General features: G+C 48.0%; 1 protein-coding gene across 8 annotated transcripts in view; it reads left to right on the top strand.

The window, feature by feature from the left end:
- The window catches only part of AIFM3 (AIF family member 3), a 113,968-nt gene that overhangs the window by 11,972 nt on the left and 80,222 nt on the right, over positions 1-21,774 (top strand). For 7 of the 8 annotated variants that reach the window (XM_073312949.1, XM_073312952.1, XM_073312953.1 and 4 more), the window contains exon 2: positions 6,902-7,127. In XM_073312949.1, the coding sequence (XP_073169050.1) occupies positions 7,097-7,127 (31 nt within the window). In that variant the 5' untranslated portion in view covers positions 6,902-7,096. Of the gene's footprint in view, positions 1-6,901; positions 7,128-17,284; positions 17,701-21,774 lie in introns of those variants that run through there. The other variant, XM_073312950.1, reaches the window with a different exon arrangement.

The following is a 21,774-nucleotide window of genomic DNA, read 5'->3' as shown; positions in this document are numbered from 1 at the left end:
ATGTGTTCCAGTCCCCTAATCATTTTTGTTGCCCTTCGCTGGACTCTCTCCAATTTATCCACATCCTTCTTGAAGTGTGGGGCCCAAAACTGGACACAGTACTCCAGATGAGGCCTCACCAATGTCGAATAGAGGGGAACGATCACGTCCCTCGATCTGCTGGCTATGCCCCTACTTATACATCCCAAAATGCCATTGGCCTTCTTGGCAACAAGGGCACACTGCTGACTCATATCCAGCTTCTCGTCCACTGTCACCCCCAGGTCCTTTTCCGCAGAACTGCTGCCTAGCCATTGGGTCCCTAGTCTGTAGCTGTGCATTGGGTTCTTCCGTCCCAAGTGCAGGACCCTGCACTTATCCTTATTGAACCTCATCAGATTTCTTTTGGCCCAATCCTCCAATTTGTCTAGGTCCTTCTGTATCCTATCCCTCCCCTCCAGCGTATCTACCACTCCTCCCTCTGTTCCCATTGACTGCTCTCCTTCCCTGAGCCTTTCATCCTCCTTAACAGTGGAGGGGCTGTCTGACCGGAGGTGGGACAAATCTACAGTGTCCCGGAAAGCCTCATCAGCATACCTCTCTGCCTCCCTTAGCTCCTTCAGTTCCGTTACCCTGGCCTCCAAAGCCCATACTCAGTCTCTAAGGGCCAGGAGCTCCTTGCACCGAATGCATACATACGCCACCCACCCACAGGGCAGGTAATCATACATGCTACACTGAGTGCAATAAACAGGATAACGCCCACTCTGCTGCTGGGCTTCTGTCTGCATTCTCTCCTACAATTACCTAGGTTAATGATAGGGGTTTGGTTTAAATTAAGAAGTTTTGTTTATAGTTTAGTGTAAAGGTTTTAAAGAATGGCAAGTGTACCTTGCCCCCTTCCCAACTCCCTCTCGAAACTCCCTGTTAGCGGCCCCTGTTTGCAAAGCTCCCTGGTCGCTTGCTCACTGCTTTATAAAGTCCTGGTCTCCTTGATAGCCCCACCCCCTGACTAAGGCTCAGCCAATGAACAGAGGCTTCTAGATTTTAAACCTTGTTTAGAAGCTCACAGCTTCCAACTGCCACCCACGGCACACGGTCCTTCAAACAAAAACAAACAGACAGACAGACAAATACAAGCTCAGCACACAGCACATAACCCCCAAACACAAACACACACTACAGACAGCCACTTACGCCAAGGGTCCCGTATTTGCTCCTCCTTCAGCTGGAGAACTCCCTCTCGAAACTCCCTGTTAACGGCTCCCTAGGAATGAAGCCAAGTACCCTAGGTCTCTACATTCCTCTGCTGTTAGCCAATAGCTGTAAAAATCACTGTGTATCTCATCCCGTTGTACTGACTGGTCCATATAGAGGATAACAGCCTGCTACTGCTATCAGTTACCATTAGCTCAAGTGGTAGAGGTCTGTGCTGTGAGGCTAAAGGATCCAATCCTGCTGTTGTCCCATGTAGGGATCAGTATGGTTCCACGTAATAAAATTTCCATTTTAATCCATTTGCTTTTTAAAAGTATAAGAAATTACATTTAAAAAAACTACATTAAAAGAATGTTATGGATGGAAAGTCAAGCACTCCAATGTTAAGAAATGCTAGAATTAAGGATCCTAATGCATCCTTAATTTGGCCCCCTTGTACACATCATACAATCTTTAAGTATGTGATCACACATGATTTATTTCCACAAGATCCCTGCCTCATTCACTGCAGAGGGGATCTGACTGTGCCCTATAATTACATAAAGGGCAGAGAAGAAGGTTTCTAACAATGACAGAAGTGAGGTTCTGGAACTGCTTCCTAATAGGAGTTCTGTGGGCAAACAACTTAATTAGTCTTAAGATAGAGCTTGATTCATTTATGAGTGGGGCTTCTGTTGTGGTTGGGAGGCAGGGCTTGGTGGTTCTTATCAGTTCATGATGTCTTACGTTCTAAAATCTCGTGCTTCAGGGCTTCAGCCCTGAAGATGTGGTTTATCGTGCTGTAGAATCATAGAATCATAGAATCTCAGGGTTGGAAGGGACCCCAGAAGGTCATCTAGTCCAACCCCCTGCTCAAAGCAGGACCAATTCCCAGTTAAATCATCCCAGCCAGGGCTTTGTCAAGCCTGACCTTAAAAACCTCTAAGGAAGGAGATTCTACCACCTCCCTAGGTAATGCATTCCAGTGTTTCACCACCCTCTTAGTGAAAAAGTTTTTCCTAATATCCAATCTAAACCTCCCCCACTGCAACTTGAGACCATTACTCCTCGTTCTGTCATCTGTTACCATTGAGAACAGTCTAGAACCATCCTCTTTGGAACCCCCTTTCAGGTAGTTGAAAGCAGCTATCAAATCCCCCCTCATTCTTCTCTTCTGCAGGCTAAACAATCCCAGCTCCCTCAGCCTCTCCTCATAACTCATGTGTTCCAGTCCCCTAATCATTTTTGTTGCCCTTCGCTGGACTCTCTCCAATTTATCCACATCCTTCTTGAAGTGTGGGGCCCAAAACTGGACACAGTACTCCAGATGAGGCCTCACCAATGTCGAATAGAGGGGAACGATCACGTCCCTCGATCTGCTCGCTATGCCCCTACTTATACAACCCAAAATGCCATTGGCCTTCTTGGCAACAAGGGCACACTGCTGACTCATATCCAGCTTCTCGTCCACTGTCACCCCTAGGTCCTTTTCCGCAGAACTGCTGCCTAGCCATTGGGTCCCTAGTCTGTAGCTGTGCATTGGGTTCTTCCGTCCTAAGTGCAGGACCCTGCACTTATCCTTATTGAACCTCATCAGATTCCTTTTGGCCCAATCTTCCAATTGGTCTAGGTCCTTCTGTATCCTATCCCTCCCCTCCAGCGTATCTACCACTCCTCCCAGTTTAGTATCATCCGCAAATGTAGTTCCTTCGAAAGCCGGCCTGCTGTTCATCCAGATTTCGCAACAGTCGTTTTGTTATTTGTTATTATTTTTGTGAACAACTTATAGATATGCGAAAGCAGGCAGATCAGGTGATAGTTCTTTAGATTTTCTCTATCGCCTTTCTTATGCAGCAAGATGGTATTGGACTCTTTCCAACTGGACGGTATTTTCTGGATTTCCAGTTAGCGGCTGAACCTTTGGGTAAGAGCTTTCCAAAGTTCCTGACCTCCCGCCTTAAGCACTTCTGCTGTCAGACCTTCCTTGCCTGGAGCCTTCCGCTCTTTCATTTGATGGATTGCGTGACGGACTTCGCTGATGAGAACTGGGAGTATGTGTTCATCGGTTTGTTGAAGTGATGGTACTCAAGCCTGTCACTGCCATTTCTTTTCATTTTCCTCGTCTTCTCCAATAAAGTCTTTGTATTCTCCGAGATTCTTCTGCTAGCTCTTCTTGGTCTTTCACACTCAGCTTATTTCACACACCGTTTCAGTCTCTTACTGAAGTTCTCATAATCATCATTGCAGTTGTCCAGGAGGCTTCAATTTTCCCTAGAAATGTTTTCCTTCAGGATTGCCTCATCGAAAGCTACCGGTTGGTGCCTTCTGTTCGCCATACACAGCGCCTTTTTCTCCACCTTCACAGTGAATGTGAGTCTGACTCTCAGTAGGCGGTGATTGCAACCGATATTGAATGATGGCACTACTGAAATATCCTGCACGATGCGTCGTCTATCGATCAGAACGTAATCAATTTCATTTTTGTCTTTGTTTGGTGCGATCCAGGTCCATCTTCTGTTGGCTTTCTTTTGGAACCAGGTTTTACCAATGAACATTCTCCTCGTCTCTGCCAATATAGCTAGTCGTTCTCCTCGCGTGTTTCGTTCTCCGATACCGTACCTTCCTGTGAACTTTTTACCCTCTCTCCCTCTTCCAACCTTGGCGTTAAAATCTCCCATCACAATCGTATATGTGGAACTCTGGGCGAGGGTTCCCTCCAGTTCCTGATAGAATCCTTCCACATCATCATCTTCGCATGCACTTGAGGGAGCATAGATCTGGATGATTTTGAGGGTACTATTTCGGTTCAACTGGAGGTAAAGCACCCCGATACGTGATGATTTCAAATGGCATGAGACAATTTTCGAAGACCATTCCTTGTTTATGATGAATCTGACTCCTCCAACTGACCTTGTGCCTTCTCCATGTTTCCATCCCTCCAGCTGACCTCCATCTCCTTCTTTCTGCAGTATTACTGATAATTCTACCATTTCCATCTATTAATGGACTAGTACCATTGTCAGGATTTTTTCTGTTCCTAATAGATTTTAAAAAATGCCTCCTTATTTTCCTTAACTCTGCTGGCCATAGATTTCGCTTTCTGTCCATTTGCTTTCCTTATCAATTTTCTACAGTTCCTATCTTCTGATCTGTATTAATTACAATCAACTTCTCCTTTCTTCCATTTGTAATATATTAGGGTTTTTTTAAATAGCTGCCTTCACTTTCCCTTTAAACCAGGTTTCAGAGGAACAGCCGTGTTAGTCTGTATTCGCAAAAAGAAAAGGAGTACTTGTGGCACCTTAGAGACTAACCAATTTATTTGAGCATGAGCTTTCGTGAGCTACAGCTCTTATCTAAAGTGATCATCAGGTGGGCCATTTCCAGCACAAATCCAGGTTTTCTCACCCTCCACCCCTCCACACAAATTCACCTGATGATCACTTTAGATAAGCTATTACCAGTAGGACAGTGGGGTGGGAGGAGGTATTTTTTCATATTCTCTGTGTATAAATAAAGCCTGCTGCAGTTTCCACGGCATGCATCCGATGAAGTGAGCTGTAGCTCACTAGAAATACCTTACAATGAGAGACTTGGGGCATGCCTGCATTGCCCCACGGTTGTGACTAAAGGGGTGTGAATAGCAGAGCACACCAAAGTGTAACATTGTGGGCATAAATTTACAAGTCCAGAGTTGGCGCTAAGGTAGTTGAAACCTTTACATTCACACTCGCAGCATCCACACACGGGAGTTACAGCACAGCCCTTTGATGCACACTGTTAGTCACACCCCCTTAGAGTCAGAACTGTGGTAATTTAGACATGCACACACAGAGCTCAGTCTGTTTAGAGTATCAAAAAGAAGATTGTTAGGCGACTTGATTATAGTGGATAAGTAACTCCACAGCGAGAAAATAATGGGTCCCAACAGGCTCTTTAACAGGGAGGTAAAAGTTTTAGCCCAAGGGTCACATTGGGGTTGCAAAACGGTATGGAGGGCCTGGGCTGTGCCCCCCAAACAGCCTGGCACTGCCCCCATCCGACCCCTCCCACTTCCCACCCCCTGACTGTCCCCCTCAGAACCCCCGACCCATCCAACCCCCCCGCTCCTTGCCACCTGACTGCCCCCTCCCAGGACCCCACCCCATCCAACCCCTCTGCTCCCTGTCCCCTGACTGCCCTGACGCCTATCCACACCCCTGCCCCATGACAGGCCCCTTGGGACTCCCACACCTTTCCAACTCTCCCTGTTCCCCATCCCCTGACCACCCCCCCAGAACCTCCGCTCCATCCAACCACCCCCTGACAGGCCCCCCGGGACTCCCACACCTATCCAACCGCCCCCTGCTCCCTGTCCCCTGACTGCCCCCTGGGGCCTCCCAGCCCCGGCCCCCTTACCATGCCGCTCAGAGCAGCATGTCTGGCAGCCGCGCCGCCTGGCCTGAGCCAGACGCACTGCCCTGCATGAGCACGTAGACCCACCGCCCAGAGTGCTGCCCACACAGTGGCGTGGCTGCGGGGGCGGGGGATGACAGTGGGAGAGGGGCCGGGGGCTAGTCTCCCTGATGGGGAGCTCAAGGGCCGGGCAGGATAGTCCTGTGGGCCAGATGTGGCCTGCAGGCCATAGTTTGCCCACCTCTGCTCTTTAATCTAGCAGAGAAAGGCATAACAAGAACCAATGGCTGGAAGATGAAGCTAGACAAAATAAAATTAGAAATAATTTTTTAACCCTGAGGATGATTAATCATTGAAACAAACTACCAAGGGAAGTTAGGGAGTCTCCATCTTGTGGGCTCTTCAAATCCAGACTGGCTGCCTTTCATGAACCAGGTAAGACAGGCATTGCTCTGCTGAAGTTCCCTGCCAGGCCCACGCCAGTAGGTGCACTCAGAGCCACACCTAACTCCACACAAAACAGCCAGGTGGACGGAACGACAGTTCGCTCACAACATTTCACCCAGTGGTTAGGGTGCTCACCTAGAAGGTCAGTCAAGTACCCCCTGTGCCTGGGGGAGAAGGGATTTGAACAGGGATCAGCCACTTCTCAGGTATATGCCCTAGACACTGGCCTATGGGACATTCTGATGTTGTGCTCCCTTGGTCTCTCCTGCTGAAGCTGTTCCTTTTTGTATGGCGAGTTAAAGAGTGCTGAACTCCCGAAGAGGGCCAGGGCTTAAGAAACATCTCTCTCCTTTGCATCTCCCCTGGGCTAGCATGGCCAGCTCCCCGCCCAGCATGCTGGCTTCTGTGAATCCCTAGATACCTATCAGAATGGCCAGACTAGGTCAGATCAGAGGTCCATCTAGCCCAGTATCCTGTCTTCTGACAGTGGCCAATCCTATCTCCCTCAATTCATTGGAGAGGAAGCCTGAATGCCTAACTGTGACTTTGTGAATCCCAGGGATTGTCGGTGACTGAAAATCCCTTTGTGAATCTAGCACTAGATGTCTGGAAATGAGTTTGTCTCTGATTTGGAGGCCCCAATCTCCAACGTGTTAATCAGTTTACAAAGAGACTCATGAGGCTTACTTGAACATGATTTGTAAGCCATTATTTCATGTAAGGGAAGTGCCTCTGACTTGTGGATTTGTGTTGCCTAGCCCATGGGTGCATGATGATGTGAAGGAAACAACATCTGGGATGACTTAAAAACAAGAAAAATAAAGTATGTGTGTGAATGTATTCCAGTTATTCATTTTTAATTGAGCTTTTCCATTTAATGTAGGTTATGAAGGCAGCCTAATACCCGAGCTGGAATGACTGGCCAGTTTACCATGAAAGGACATGCCAGTCATCCTCATGAGCTGATTGCTCACTTTAAGCCCTAATGGTCTATCCCTTCTGGAGATTGGGCTGAAGCATCTACTAGCTGACTTGCCTCCTATTCCTGCTGTGATTCTCTCCTTCTACTCGGCGCACCATGGGAGGATGCTTCTCCAAACCAAAACCAGGTGACTGCTGTTCAGTGTTCATCTAATCGTCATGTGTTTGCCCGAGTAGCTGCAGATGAAACTAGGTCAGGCACGCAGAGGTGCTCCACGGGGAGGCTGCTTCAGAGAATTTTAATTCTCTGCTCTTACACGGAGGATTACAGGGCAGTTAATCCACAGAACATTCCACTTCATTTTCATTCACATGCAGTGAATTGTGTAAAACCTTTCAAAGTGCTGAGGGGTAGGGTGAAAAACTCAAATCTCAGTAAACTAGAGATAGAAAAGCTCGCTGGGGTATCAGTCGCAGCCTGGGACAAAGGTAAGAATCCAGCCTTGATTTGAAAGACAGAGATTCAAAATCTATAAGTACATTTCCCATTTGATTTGCCCTCACACATAAATGGCACACTCACATCCTGCTGCCCTGTACACGCCCACACAGAGCAGCTTTTCGGTCCCCTTGTGGCTCACATCCACAAAATTATGGTGTGGTCTTCCCATATGCTTGCCTCACCTTGAGGTTACTGCTATACGCTCCCCTGTCCCTGATCCTCTGCCAGATTCACAACACTACTGTATTCTCCCTCACCCCCCTTTCAGAACTGCATTGCTCCCAGGCTCAGCCCCGAAGGCACCGCTATACACTTTCCATCTGCCCCCCGGATCCTCATGATGAGTGAAAACTTGTGGGGAGGTAATAGGTCCATTATGGACAAAGACTGTAAATTGCTTCAAAAGAGCAGTGTGACAACCATCCTCAAAACAGGCAATATTGTGACCTTGCTCAAGAAACAATCTCAGCTCTAGTAACCCCATCAATTATTGACCAGCCTCAAATCTTCCCTTTTTGGAAGATCTTCCATAGTTGTATGCACTGTTGTTGTAGCCACGTGGGTCCCAGGATATTAGAGACACAAGGTGGGCGAGGTGATATCTTTTATTGAAACAACATCTCTTTTTGTGAGAGAGACATGCTTTCAAGCTACACAGAGCTCTTCCTCAGATCTGGGAAGGGTAGGTATAGTGTCACAGCTAATTACAAGATCAAACAGATAGTTTAACATAAGTAGTTAGCACATAGTCTTTATTCTTTTAGTTAGGTTTCAGAGGAACAGCCGTGTTAGTCTGTATTCGCAAAAAGAAAAGGAGTACTTGTGGCACCTTAGAGACTAACCAATTTATTTGAGCATGAGCTTTCGATGAAGTGAGCTGTAGCTCACGAAAGCTCATGCTCAAATAAATTGGTTAGTCTCTAAGGTGCCACAAGTACTCCTTTTCTTTTAGTTAGCACATCTTTAAAAATGTCATTATTTTAAGCTGATCTTTAATTGTGAGGGCCTGATTCATCATTTTTTAATTCTTGAAGCTGGCAATTCTGAGCATGGCATATACTGCGGTGATGCTCTTTTGTACAATATTAGCATTCACAAATAATATAAATAAACCACTTCATCTACTTTTTTATTTTTCTTTAAAAAATACTCAAATTATTGGGTTAATTCATGTGTCCTTCCATTATATGTACCAGCAGAACCGTAGTTGCTTTGCCATGAGAGAGAACTGATTTCTCATTCCTGACCATCTCAGATCTTAGATGGCAAGAGTCCTGGTCTTCAGTACAAAAGTTCCCCCTTTTGTTAGTCCAACAGAAGTCAGCCTCAGAACACCTGTTATTGAGTAAACAGAAGTACAGTCATATGTGACTGCTTAAAAAATTGCAAAACATTAGATCGCATTCACATTAAGCTTAAGAACCTCTTTTAGTAGGGTTAAAAAGGGCTTAAAATATGCTGGAATGCAGTCCAAGTACATCAAGCCAATCGGATTAAAAAAGTTAAGAAACTTGGTGTTTATAAACCCCTTATTTCTTAGAAATCTAATTTTCCTTGATCAAAATAGACCTGCATCCATTCTGAACAAACCTTGTTACCACGGAGCCCCAGGCTCCAGAAAGGCACAGCAAAAGGGAACACAGCTCCCTACCTAGAGCAAACGGGCTGTCCCAGAGGCACCCAGTGTGGGGCAGGGTGGGGTGAAGCAGTGAGTTGCCAGGATGGGGAAGGGGTGAGGTGGACCAGGGGGATGCCATAAAGAGGAGTGGGTGGGGTGAAGATGGACGGTTGTGTGGGGAGGTGAAATGGAGCCACACTGTAAAGGGTTGGGGTTGAGCCCAGGGGCACCATGGCGGGGAGTGGAGCCATGAGGCACAGGGAGCAGGTGGAGCTGAGATGTGCAGTGTGTGTGTGTGGGGGGGGGGAGCTGGGAGGTGTCCTGTGGGATGGGGGGGGGAGCTGAGAGGTGCAGTGTGTGTGTGTGTGGGGGGGAGCTGGGAGGTGTCCTGTGGGATGGGGGGGAAGCTGAGAGCTGAAGTTGGGGAGGAGTGAGGAGCTGGGAGGTGTCCTGAGGGAGAGGGATGGGGGGGAGCTGAGAGGTGCAGTGTGTGTGGGGGGGGGTGGGGGGGAGCTGGGAGGTGTCCTGAGGGAGAGGGATGAAGGGGAGCTGAGAGGTGCAGTGTGTGTGGGGGGAGAGCTGGGAGATGTCCTGAGGGAGAGGGATGAAGGGGAGCTGAGAGGTGCAGTGTGTAGGGGGTGGGGTGGGGGGGGAGCTGGGAGGTGTCCTGAGAGAGAGGGATGGGGGGGAGCTGAGAGGTGCAGTGTGTGTGTGTTGAGAGGAGGTAGCTGGGAGGTGTCCTGAGAGAGAGGAATGAGGGGGGCTGAGAGGTGCAGTGTGGGGGGGGAGCTGGGAGGTATCTTGAGGGAGAGGGATAGGGGGGAGCTGAGAGGTGTAGCGGGGTGTGGGGGTGTGGGGGGGAGCTGGGAGGTGTCCTGAGGGAGAGGGATGAAGAGGAGCTGAGAGGTGCAGTGTGTGGGGGGGGGGTGGGGGGGGAGCTGGGAGGTGTCCTGAGGGAGAGGGATGGGGGGGAGCTGAGAGGTGCAGTGTGTGTGTGTTGAGAGGAGGTAGTTGGGAGGTGTCCTGAGAGAGAGGAATGAGGGGGGCTGAGAGGTGCAGTGTGGGGGGGGAGCTGGGAGGTATCTTGAGGGAGAGGGATAGGGGGGAGCTGAGAGGTGTAGCGGGGTGTGGGGGGAGCGGGGAGGTGTTCTGAGTGAGAGAAATGAGGGGTCTGAGAGGTGCAGTGGGGGGGAGCTGGGAGGTGTCTTGAGGGAGAGGGATGGGCAGGAGCTGAGAGGTGCAGCGGGGGGTGGGGAGGAGCTGTGAGGTGTTCTGAGGGAGAGGGATGGGGGGAGCTGAAAGGTGCAGTGGGGGTGGGGGGAGGAGCTGGGAGGTGTTCTGAGGAAGAGGAATGAGGGGGAGCTGAGAGGTGCTGTGTAATGGAAGGGACAGATGAAGCAACCATGGTACCTTTTTGCTAGGGACAATTGTTTTGAAAATCACTTTAGTGATACTGATTATTGTGTGAGCCACCAGATTTTTGTGAAGTGCTGCACTAGTTAGCACCTTCTGGAGCTGTCTAGTGTCATATACTGCCCAACTGGTTTTGCATAGCAGTGGTTCTGAACCTGTGGTCCATGGACCCAGACTATGTCTAAGGGGTCTGCAAAAGACAGATTGAAAACTGACTGAACAGAATTCTACTATATATACAGACCATAGATTTCCAAAGGGGCCCACACCTTCATTCAAAATTTTTTAGGGTCTGTAAAATGAAAAAAGGTTGAGAACCACTGTTGTAAAGTGCCATCGATGTGTTGCTCTGCCTGTTAATTCAGCAGATAGTTATGTCAGCGAGAGTGAAATTTGGGTGCAGACACTTCCAACTAACCAGCAGTTAATGTGCTGCAGAAGGTTCCACAAGGCTGCATGACCATAGTGTGAAATTATCTATTTTTTACCGTGACTGAGCCATGCATTATGCACAATACCCATTGTGGAGGGTAGCAGAGCTTTGCTCCACCAAAGCTCTGGGTGGTCTCTTAGCCCATGTCTAAAAAATTGCCACAGGTGCTACCTCTGGTAACACCAGTAATAGCACTGGTAAGAGCCCTAGTTTAGACGGCTTTCAGGCTCTGGCAGTTTTTTTCAGTGTCAATTAACACTGCTGAGGAGAGTAAGTCTAAATGTCGAGATCCTGAACACTGCTGCTGAGCTGGAAAACTTTCTATACTAGGCCTCCCGTCAGTGCAATTACTGGTACAGCTGAACCAGTGGTAACATTAGTGAGAATTTTTTTTACTAAAGTTCCCTAGGGTTGATAAAGCCTTCATTGGAAAAAAAAAAAAGATGAAGGTCCTTCTTTGTAGAGCTGGCAGCTAATGTAGTCTTTGCATGATGAGACAGGCCCATTTCTTGGTTTTACCTCTTCAGTGCTGAACTGTGTACGCGGTATGTACACCACGCTACAGAAGGACTGAAGAGAGGGCTGTCTACAGACTTTGAGCTCTGCTCAAAGGTGAGGTTTGCAAAAATTATTGCCTTTGTACTGTAGTAGGAAAGTGCGATTGGGTGTGCGCAGGTCTTTGTTCCTCAAGAGCTCATTGAAAGAGGCCCCTCTCAGGTGGGTGAAACAAAATTGGGCAGGAAGAGAAGAACTCAGAGGAGGTTTGTATGGGAGTAAAAACCAATTTGGGTTTGTGATGTGGAAATATCCTGACAGAAAAACACTACGTAAACACGTCAATAGTTGGATGGGTCACATAGGGCATCACCATTTGGGACTCCATAGAGATGATGACCGGAGCTGAGACAGGAGTGTTGTCATGTTGGGTATTGGGCAATCACACCTCCTCATGGAAGTTGTTGGGCAGGATAATTGACTTCCATTCAGGTCAAGTGAGGGAACAATTACATGCCCCTTTGGTTAGTGAAAGCTGAAACAGGGACTAGGCTGCATGCAAGCCTGGGCAGTGGCTGTGCCATATGGTCCAAGGGGTTTTCCAGGGGATCCGATAACAAATGCTGGGGCAGGGGTTTGACTGGATTGCAGCTGTATGTCTATGTGAGAGAAAGAGAGAAGCAGCAGAAACACCACTGAAGCGCACAGAGAAGGCAGTAAGGAAGCCCTAGCCACATCCGGAGAAGGTCTTGTAGCATGACCTTCAGAAAAGATGAAAGAGAGCTTGTGGATAAAGGGCTGGAGCTGGAAAAAGGCTTGGCACTGAGAGCAAAGAATCTGTCTCCATCTGTTTGATTCCTACTGTGTTCTGGGAAACAGGACTGTATGCATTCTTTGTAAGTAAACAGGATTGCATCCAAGAAATACCTGACTGCATCAATTTCTTAGGCTCACAAAAATAATCTGCTAGACCCTAATTACTGGCTAACCACTCGGGTCAAAAGCAGTAACAACGCTGTATCTGGGTCCCATACTTGCATGGTGTTTCTGTACCATAGATAGGGATGGATATTTCCCCCAGGGACCTAGCTGGGTAGCAGAGCCTACACATCTAGGCAATGTCTTTATTACAAAAAGTGTGTTTTTACATGGAGATAGCGAACTCAAGATAGCCATCTTGCTGTAAAATCAGTGTGGAGACAAGGCACAGTAGTTTTAATTCCAGGTAGCTAGTCAAGGTATATTCCAGGGGAACTCAGGTAAGAAGTGATCCTATTTAGCCCCCCAAAGTCAGAACTTAGCTACCCACTGCTGGGCCTTGGATTGGGGCCTGGTGGAGAGTGTGGGCCTGGGCTCCCCTACCAACCGCTGAAGGTGGGATGACAACAGGAGTCTACTCTTCAGTGGGAAATCCAGCTGGGAAAGGCCCTCAATACACAAGGGTCCAGATCCCCAGTCCCAGAGTTAAGGAGGAAGTCCTGAAGCCCTTGTGGGCACAAAAAGATCTCTGCTATTGGATTTTTCTCTCTGTATATCCCAAAAGGGCTGAACTAGAATATGTGAGCTGGCTGGAGGGCTGAGCTGCAAAAGAAGGGACTAGCCCCACAGGACGGAGCTGTAGATGAAAGGCGGACCTCTGGTCATACCCTGCCTGACCACTAGGCTCCACAGCCAGGGCAGGTCACCTTTCACAGCTTCCCAGACAGACTTCCAGCCTGTGGGTAATCTTGTTCTGAGCTGGTAGGGGCACTTCATTTTCACACATTCCAGTGATGTGTCTTCTTTACCTTTGGCCTGTGACAGACTGTTTTCAGTCCATTTGATATGTGCTATTGATCGTTTTACAATCAAATGCTTTACAAAAATGCAATATTATATCAAACCTGTTTCCTTTATCAGTTAATTTATAATCTTGCCAGAGGACAATTTTCAAACTTATTTAACAAGAATTATTTTCCAGGAAACCACATTGATTGCCAATAATTATATTACATAAGTGTATTTTGGAAAATCCCCGTTTGCCCTTCACAGTGTTTTAGCTTAGGAAAAAATCAGCTCACTGTGCCACTGATGTGAACTGAATGAGTCAATGAAGTTCACTTGGAACCCTGCAAAGAAACTTGCTCACAGCCAGAGACTTTTAAATTGGTAAAGTCTGGCACATTTGATTGATTGACTACTACAGCAGTCAGTTATAATAATGTGAAAGAAGTTCACAATCCATCTCTTCCAGTGAGTCAACATGGAAACATTGGCCTGAGGGAGAGAACAGGCATGAGAATGATGCTATAAAGCGGTGTTTGGAGATCCAGATATTCCCCCTGCTCCATTGACTCTTCTTAATTGTTATTCCACAGTGGAAAAGCTTCAGCAGGAGAGGCTGAGGGATTCCCAATCTCAGAACATCCCATATTCCAATGGTTAGGATCACAGGCACTGACTTTTCAAAGTGGTAGGGGGTGCTCAATCCCTGTCACTGTCCCAGGCCCCGCCCCCACACCACCCCTTCCCCCAAGGCCCCACCCTCACCCTGCCACTTCCCACCCCCGCTCCACCCCACCTCACCTCTTCCCACCCAGTTCCGCCCCTCCCCCGAGCACACCACATCTTCGCTCCTCCCCTCCAGAGCCTCCTGCACGCCACGAAACAGGGAGGCATTGGGAGGGAGGGGGAGGCAGGGCCCGCTGGCGGGCTGGCGGGAGGCACTGGGGGCTGCTGGTGGGTAGTCAGCACCCACCATTTGTTCCCCATGGGTATTCCAGCCCCAGAGCACCCACGGAGTCGGCGCCTATGGTTAGGGTATTCACCTGAGCAGTGAGAGATTCCTGTTCCAATCCTCTCTTTCCATCAGGCAGAGAGGGGATTTGAACCAAGGGTCTCCCACATCCCAGCTGAGTGCTGTAACCACTGGGCTAAAAGTCCTCCTCCATCATTTTGTGTGAACTCACCTGAGGGGCCCGAGCCAATAAGTAGCCTCTGAACATGCCTGCCAAATCAGTCCCCACACCTGACTAGGTCAGCTGAATGCATGTCCTCCCCCCGTTTTGTGAATCGCTCTGGGCCTTAGGTGGGAGGCAGGTGCCCGGATGCCCACAGGAAGGCAGTAGGGCGCATACCCAGAGATACCTAGGGAACTCTGACTACAAAGTACATGGTTTGGCAGCGGGGAGGTGGGATGGGATGGGTTCTGTCTTGAAGTCAGGGGCGCCAGAACAGAGGGGCCCAGAAGGCCATGGCCCCATCCCTTTTAAAAGAGCACTTTTTACGGGCTGTAAGGATGAGTGATGGTGGAGGGGCGGAGAGACGTGAGTAAAGGGTGGGATCTTGGGGGGGAAGACATGGCACAGGAGTGGGGCCTTTGGGGAAGAGGCGGTGCAGGGGCGGGGGCTCAGGGAGAAGGGGTGACGTGAGGCGGAGCCTGCGGGGGGGCAATGTGAGGGGTAGGCCTAGGGGGAATGGGCAGCACAATGCCATGGACTCAGGGGGAGGGGCAGCGTGAGGGCGGGGGCTTGGGAGGAAAGGGTAGGGACCAAGGTCAGGCACCGGTGGCCCCTCAGTTTTAGGGAGCTCCCACTGCTCCTGACTGAAGTGGTGCCAAAACAGGGACTTAGGTACCTAACTCCTCTTGTGCATTCAGGCCGTGGAAACTGCTAAACTGGGTCAGACCATCAAGACTGGTAATTAGTGTCCTTCCTCTGCTGAATGCCAGTACCTAATACTTCAGCAGAAGGTGAACCCCACTTTCATGCATCTGCCATGCTGGAGATGGGAGCGAAGTTCCCTTCCTGGACCCTGAACGATCAGTTTCATATTCTGAAGCATAAGGTTGGATTAATCCTGTTTAATCATGCATGACTACAAATATTATGGGTCAGAAGTACACAGCCCTGTTTTAAAATCAAGCAGCAGGGTTGGACTTTGTAACCTCTTGCTCTTGTGGCGGTGAATTCCACAGCAGGACCACATACTGTGTAATGAAGTATTTCCTTAATTTCTTGCAGTTTTGTGGGCTGTTGTTAAGTCATTGAGTGACCCTTTGTTCCTGGTATGGAAAAACACAAAAGATAGAAACTCACAGCTTGATCGGGACAAGTAGCTGCCCTCAGTTTAATGGTGGGGAGAAGATGGGGGGGGGGGGGCAAATGTTCCTTAAAGAGGAAACCTGCCCTGCATGCTCAAAAACCTGATGATCACTTTAGATAAGCTATTACCAGCAGGACAGTGGGGTGGGAGGAGGTATTTTTTCATATTCTCTGTGTATAAATAAAGTCTGCTGCAGTTTCCACGGCATGCATCCGATGAAGTGAGCTGTAGCTCACGAAAGCTCATGCTCAAATAAATTGGTTAGTCTCTAAGGTGCCACAAGTACTCCTTTTCTTTTTGCGAAAAACTCTGAAGGTACATAGTCCTTAATCCCCCTGCTCTCACCATCAGCTCTGCCCTAGGAGAAATACCAGTTCTGCACAGGGGCCTCAATCCCCCCATCAACACCATCAGTGCAGCCCCAAAATGCCCAGACAAACTGCAAACCCTGGAGGGGTTTCAGGAAATCTAATAGGAAAGGGGAGGTCGCACAGAGTGCAACAGAATCAGGGTATTTACAGCCCTCGCCTGGAGCACCTCTGGTCCCCAGCCAAGGCAGTTTCTCCCTTCCAAGGGACTTTGTGATTCCCCATTAGGCTAGAACAATGGGTTCTTTGTGCTCCGGGATCCAATGGCAGGTCTCAGCCTGCTTTCCTCCTGAACTGCATACAGTGAGGTGCCTCCATCTAACTGTCAAGTGAATAAATGAATATGTAACTTCTAGGACATGAATAATAATTGAATTCAAAAGGACTCATGGACCAGGAGTGGTGAGAAGAACCAACACTTTTGTAGGGGGCAGAATAGGGCAGCAGTCATCTGCCCGCACCCATAGCGCTCATCACCCCAGCACTAGCTCTGTTGTCACACACACCAGAGTCTCCCTAAGGACCATTATGGGCATGTCCGACTCCTCCCCATCCTGACATTTCTTGGCCTTTTCTCCATTCCCCTCTTATGGTTGAGTTGCATTCATCAGGCTATACTCTCCCCTCCTGCTTCCTATGGCTTTTCTCTACTCCCCTATCTCCTCCACAGACAGCTTCCCCTTGGATTTCAACACCTGGCTTACCTGTTCCCTTTCTTCTCACTCTCCCCACCCTGCATCCGTAGAGACTTCCCTTTCCACATCAATGCCACACCTGCAAATCAGCAGCTCCCTCCTCACTCTCATTTCCTTCTGTGATCATCAGTCCTGGATCCACTCTCCTAAATGGCCATTTGACCTGCTTCTCACCAAAAACCTCTTTGACCCTGTGTGACACGGAGGCCCATTGGTGGTTCACTGCTCTGTCAGCAACTCATCAAGCCTGACATTCCACACCTAACACACTGTTCTCATGCTATATACCCAAACGGTGGCATGTAAGATATCACTGGAAAATGAATTACTCACTGATCATTAATATTCTTGCAGGAGGTGCATGTATGTGTGGAGTGTGTGTCTACAAAGAGTTATGGATATGTGCTAGAATTCTGTTCTTAAAATGTGTTTGGCAAGCGATGCATAAGCCCAGTCTGCCCTAGACAAAGGAATATATATTTGTTTGTTGGACCTGCTTGGTTGTTAGGCAGAGACAATGAAAGCACACTCATATGAAAGCCATCGATCTACTGAATGGGGGAGATAGCCTCTAAACTATGAGACCAGGGGTCTCAAGTGATAAGTAATTAGATCAACTGATTGTACACAATATTATAAAAGTGCATCGAGTACAGTCTCTGCTGAAAGCTGATGACATACTGGTGATTAATAACATGGTGAATCTATGGATTAACGCTATGTGAGGAAATATGGATACTCGCTGATATAATGATTTAAAGTCTGTGACCTAACACAGGGAGAAACAGGTTTTCTTGAGGGAAGGTAGCAGTGTGGAATCAATACAATGGAAGCCCTGTTACACAAGAATTGGCAGGGGGATGGGAAGCCCACAGGAAAGGAACAACAGCATGAGGTCATCCTGAGACTGGGAAAAACACAGTGAGTTAGGGAAGATACAAGGAGAGAGAAGACATGGTCCTGGCATCCATCACTAGACAGACACAAGGAGCCAGAGCTCTAGCAAGATGAGAAAGATGGGCCCTTCTGCCAAGGGGTTTGACATCTCTGAGAGAGTAACCTGCTTCAGCAAAGATCTTTCACCAAGGAAGACAAGAGAAACCAGCACCTTGGGCTTCTGAGAAAGTCAGCAATGGCTGGGAAAAAAAAGAATGGTAAGAAATCTATCTTGAACCAAGGCTGTAGTTTGCTGAATTAAATCTTTATTTTTGTGTATTAATAATTCTTTCTAACTTTATTCCTTCTACTTGGTATCACTTACCTATGTCCTTTTGTTAATGCATTTGTTTTATTTTCACAATGAACCAACTCAGTGCGGTGCTTGAAGGGAAGGGTGTATTAACAGCTTATTAACCTAACTGGGGTAATGTGCTTTTGCCTCTTTCAAGGAGCAAACAAACATTATTTCTGAGTGGTCCAGGACAGGGCTGGATACTTCAGGGCAAACAGTTTTGGGGAAATTCAGAACTGGGGGTGTGTTGGGGTCACTTGGCTAGTAGTAACCCCCACAGTGTATGACTGTGATGTAACATGCAGGCTGCTGGAGTCAGATTTGCTGAAGCAGGGTTGCTTATCACACAGACATTCAGTGCATGCTTGTCTGATGGCTGGGAGAATCCAGACAGGGAATCATAGAATATCAGGGTTGGAAGGGACCTCAGGAGATCATCTAGTCCAACCCCCTGCTCAAAGCAGGACCAATCTCCAATTTTTGCCCCAGATCCCTAAATGGCCCCCTCAAGGATTGAACTCACAACCCTGGGTTTAAGGAACTACAGCAGCAGAGCCTTTTAAGACACTCAGGGTTACAGGACAGGTGGTAACACAACCTCTCAATGGTCTGGGTTGCAGCTCAAAATGTGACACTCTACCCCTCCACCTGGACCTTCTGCAACCTCCAGTCTATTGAGGCCCTTGACTTCCCAGCCGACTTCAGCTCACTCCTCTCAGTGCCCTCACCTGTCTTCAGTACACAGTTGTTCTCTACCAGCACTCTGCTCTCGTGTACCCACTTCCCTGGCTTAATTCCCATGCCACATGAACCCACTGCCCTGGCTCACTCCCCGTGCTCCTGCTGCTGAACACCATTGGTGGGAGTCCCATGATCTCAGAGACTCTCTCTACAACAGGTGTTTTCTCTCCTGCTTTAGCTCTGGCACCTCCCTGTCCAAAACCAATACTTTGGCCCCTCACGGCCTCCCATGCCCACAGTCCTGTCACTAATCTGTGGTTTCTGACCCTGCCTCTGTCTCTGCACAGGATCTTGCTGATTTCTCCAAAGAAAAAAAAACTGACAAAATCTGTTGATTTCTCCCTCTCCCTGACTTGTCTTCTACCTCTAATGCTTCCCCATGCCGTAGTGATCCTATCCCTACCCACCTCCTTAGCTCCATCGCCTCCATGCCCACCCCTTCCCTCACATTGCTTATCAACCTCTCATTGTTCTTTGTCCCTACCCCTTAAAATATAAATATGCCTTGTTCTTCCTACCCTCAAAATAGTCTTTGATTCTTGCTGCCTTTCTAGCGACTGCTCCATCTTTCTCCTCCCCTTTACCTCTAGAACAGGCACCTTCTAAAACTATACAGAACTCAGACCCTCCTTGCTTATATTCTCTTGCCAAGCTTTGCTTCATCTCAGATCCACCCCCCCCCCCCCCCGCTCTGCCAGTGCCCCTAGTATTGGCACTCCATTTGTCAGATTCGTGCCCAATCCTCTCTGTGACTTCATGGTAGGACCTCCCTGAGCTCAACTGCAAGGCCCCTACCCTGCCCAAACTCTGACATGCTCCCACTACTGTGAATTGAGGTGACTTGTATGCACCTTGCCCTAATGCTCTTCCCCTTCTCCTAACCACTGTCTACCTGTCCGTCTGCCCTTATAGTGGGAGCTTCTCCGAGGAGAGACTGCACTCCCTGAGTGTTTGGAAAGTGCCCAACATATACTGGACACTAATATAAATAATAATAATAAAGGGAGGGACCAGAGATAGAAAGGAAAGCATGGGAGTTGAGGGCACCAGATGTATAAATTAATAAATTCATAGATATTAAGGTCAGAAGGGACCATTATGATCATCTAGTCTGACCTCCTGCACAACGCAGGCCACACAATCTCACCCACCCACCCCTGCGAAAAACCTCTCACCTATGTCTGAGCTATTGACACCACTTCAAATCATGGTTTAAAGACTTCAGGGAGCAGAGAATCCTCCAGCAAGTGACCCGTGTCCCATGCTGCAGAGGAAGGCGAAAAACCTCCAAGGCCTCTTCCAATCTGCCCTGGAGGAAAATTCCTTCCCGACCTCAAATATGGCGATTAGCTAAACCCTGATCATATGGACAAGAGTTACCAGCCAGATACCCAGGAAAGACTTCTCTGTAGTAACTCAGATCTCACCCCATCTAACATCCCAAATTAACCTACAGCAGTAATCGGACTCTCTTACCTTCAGACAAGGAGAACCCCACAAACAGTATGTGACTGCACTCTCTCAAATCAGGACAGACACCTGGGCATCGCTGAGGACTGCTCAACGGATACCTTGGCTCAGTGGGTAGCTAGCTGCAGCCAAAGAGGCCAGCCAGATGTTGGGATGCTCTAGGATATGTGAAATGTAGACATATATGTTTGGTGTTTGGGTATGTGAAAAGATGCCTGCTTGTCTGGCAGGGAGGGAGAACAGCCAGGTGAAAAGCTGAGCCAGCAATCTGATCAGGTGAACACCTGGGTCAGCAGTTCAATTAGGTAAACAACTGAGTTAGCAAACTAATCCTAGCATTAGGCAGAAAAGTGTTTATACAATACATAATGAGTAACTTTGTAATAATATATTTTTGAGTAACTGAATGAGGCTGTGCACTTGCATTTAACCCTATGCTGTGCCCTGTTTCAGTGAACTGATCACTCACTGAAGCAGCAAATAAACTACATACTGCTTCAGCTCAAGAATCTGTCTGTGAATCTGTGTGTTCTGGGTAGCGGGAAGAAGAGTGGTCAGCAGACACATAAGGAATAGGATGGTGAATAATACAGAAAATATTCAATGCCTTTATACAAATCAATGGACCAGCCTTATCAGGATACTAGGGGTAGGACTGGTCACCCTGTCTCACCCAGGATATTGCAGAACTAGAGGGGTCTGATAGAAGAGCAATGAAAAGGATCAGTGTCCTGGAAAAGGTGTCTTATGAAAAGAGAATGACAAGACTGGGATTGTTACCTTAGAGAGGAGACAAATAAGAATGGATATGATCAATGTTTATAAAATAATAGACTCATAGACTTTAAGGTCAGAAGGCACCATTATGATCATAGAATCATAGAATATCAGGGTTGGAAGGGACCCCAGGTCATCTAGTCCAACCCCCTGCTCAAAGCAGGACCAATTCCCAGTTAAATCATCCCAGCCAGGGCTTTGTCAAGCCTGACCTTAAAAACCTCTAAGGAAGGAGATTCTACCACCTCCCTAGGTAACGCATTCCAGTGTTTCACCACCCTCTTAGTGAAAAAGTTTTTCCTAATATCCAATCTAAACCTTCCCCACTGCAACTTGAGTGATCATCTAGTCTGACCTCCTGTACATTGCAGGCCACAGAACCTCACCCACCCACTCCTGTAATAGATCCCTAACCTCTGGCTGAGTTACTCAAGTTCTCAAATCATGGTCTGAAGACTTCAAATTCCAGAGAAGCCACCATTTACTCTAGTTCAAACCAGCAAGTGACACATGCCCCATGCTGCAGAGGAAGGCAAGCCTCTCCGCCAGCACCTCTGCCAATCTGATGTGGGGGGGAAATTCCTCCCTGACCCCAAATATGGTGATCAGTTAGACCCTGAACAAGTTGGCAAGACCCACCAACCAGACATCTGGGAAAGAATTCTTGGTAGTAACTCAGAGCCTTTTCCATCTGTGTCCCATCACCAGCTGTTGGAGATATTTGCTGCTAGCAGTCATAGATTGGTTGCATGGCATTGTAGGCAGGCTCATCATCTCATCCCCTCCATAAACTTACCAAGCACAGTCTTGAAGTCAGTTAGGTGTTTTGCCCCCAGTGCCACCCTTAGAAGACAGTTCCAGAACTTTACTCCTCTGATGGTTAGAAATCTTAATCTAATTTCAAGCCTAAACTTGTTGATGGCTAGTTTATATTCATTTGTTCTTATGTCCACATTGGTATTTAACTTAAATATGAGGGAAGGAGAGGAGTTATTTATCCCTCTGATGT

This window comes from Lepidochelys kempii, chromosome 15 (genome assembly GCF_965140265.1).
Source record: "Lepidochelys kempii isolate rLepKem1 chromosome 15, rLepKem1.hap2, whole genome shotgun sequence".
Lineage (NCBI taxonomy): Eukaryota > Metazoa > Chordata > Testudines > Cheloniidae > Lepidochelys > Lepidochelys kempii.
Note: the sequence above shows the minus strand (reverse complement) of the source record. Positions and strands in the feature narration are given on the sequence as shown.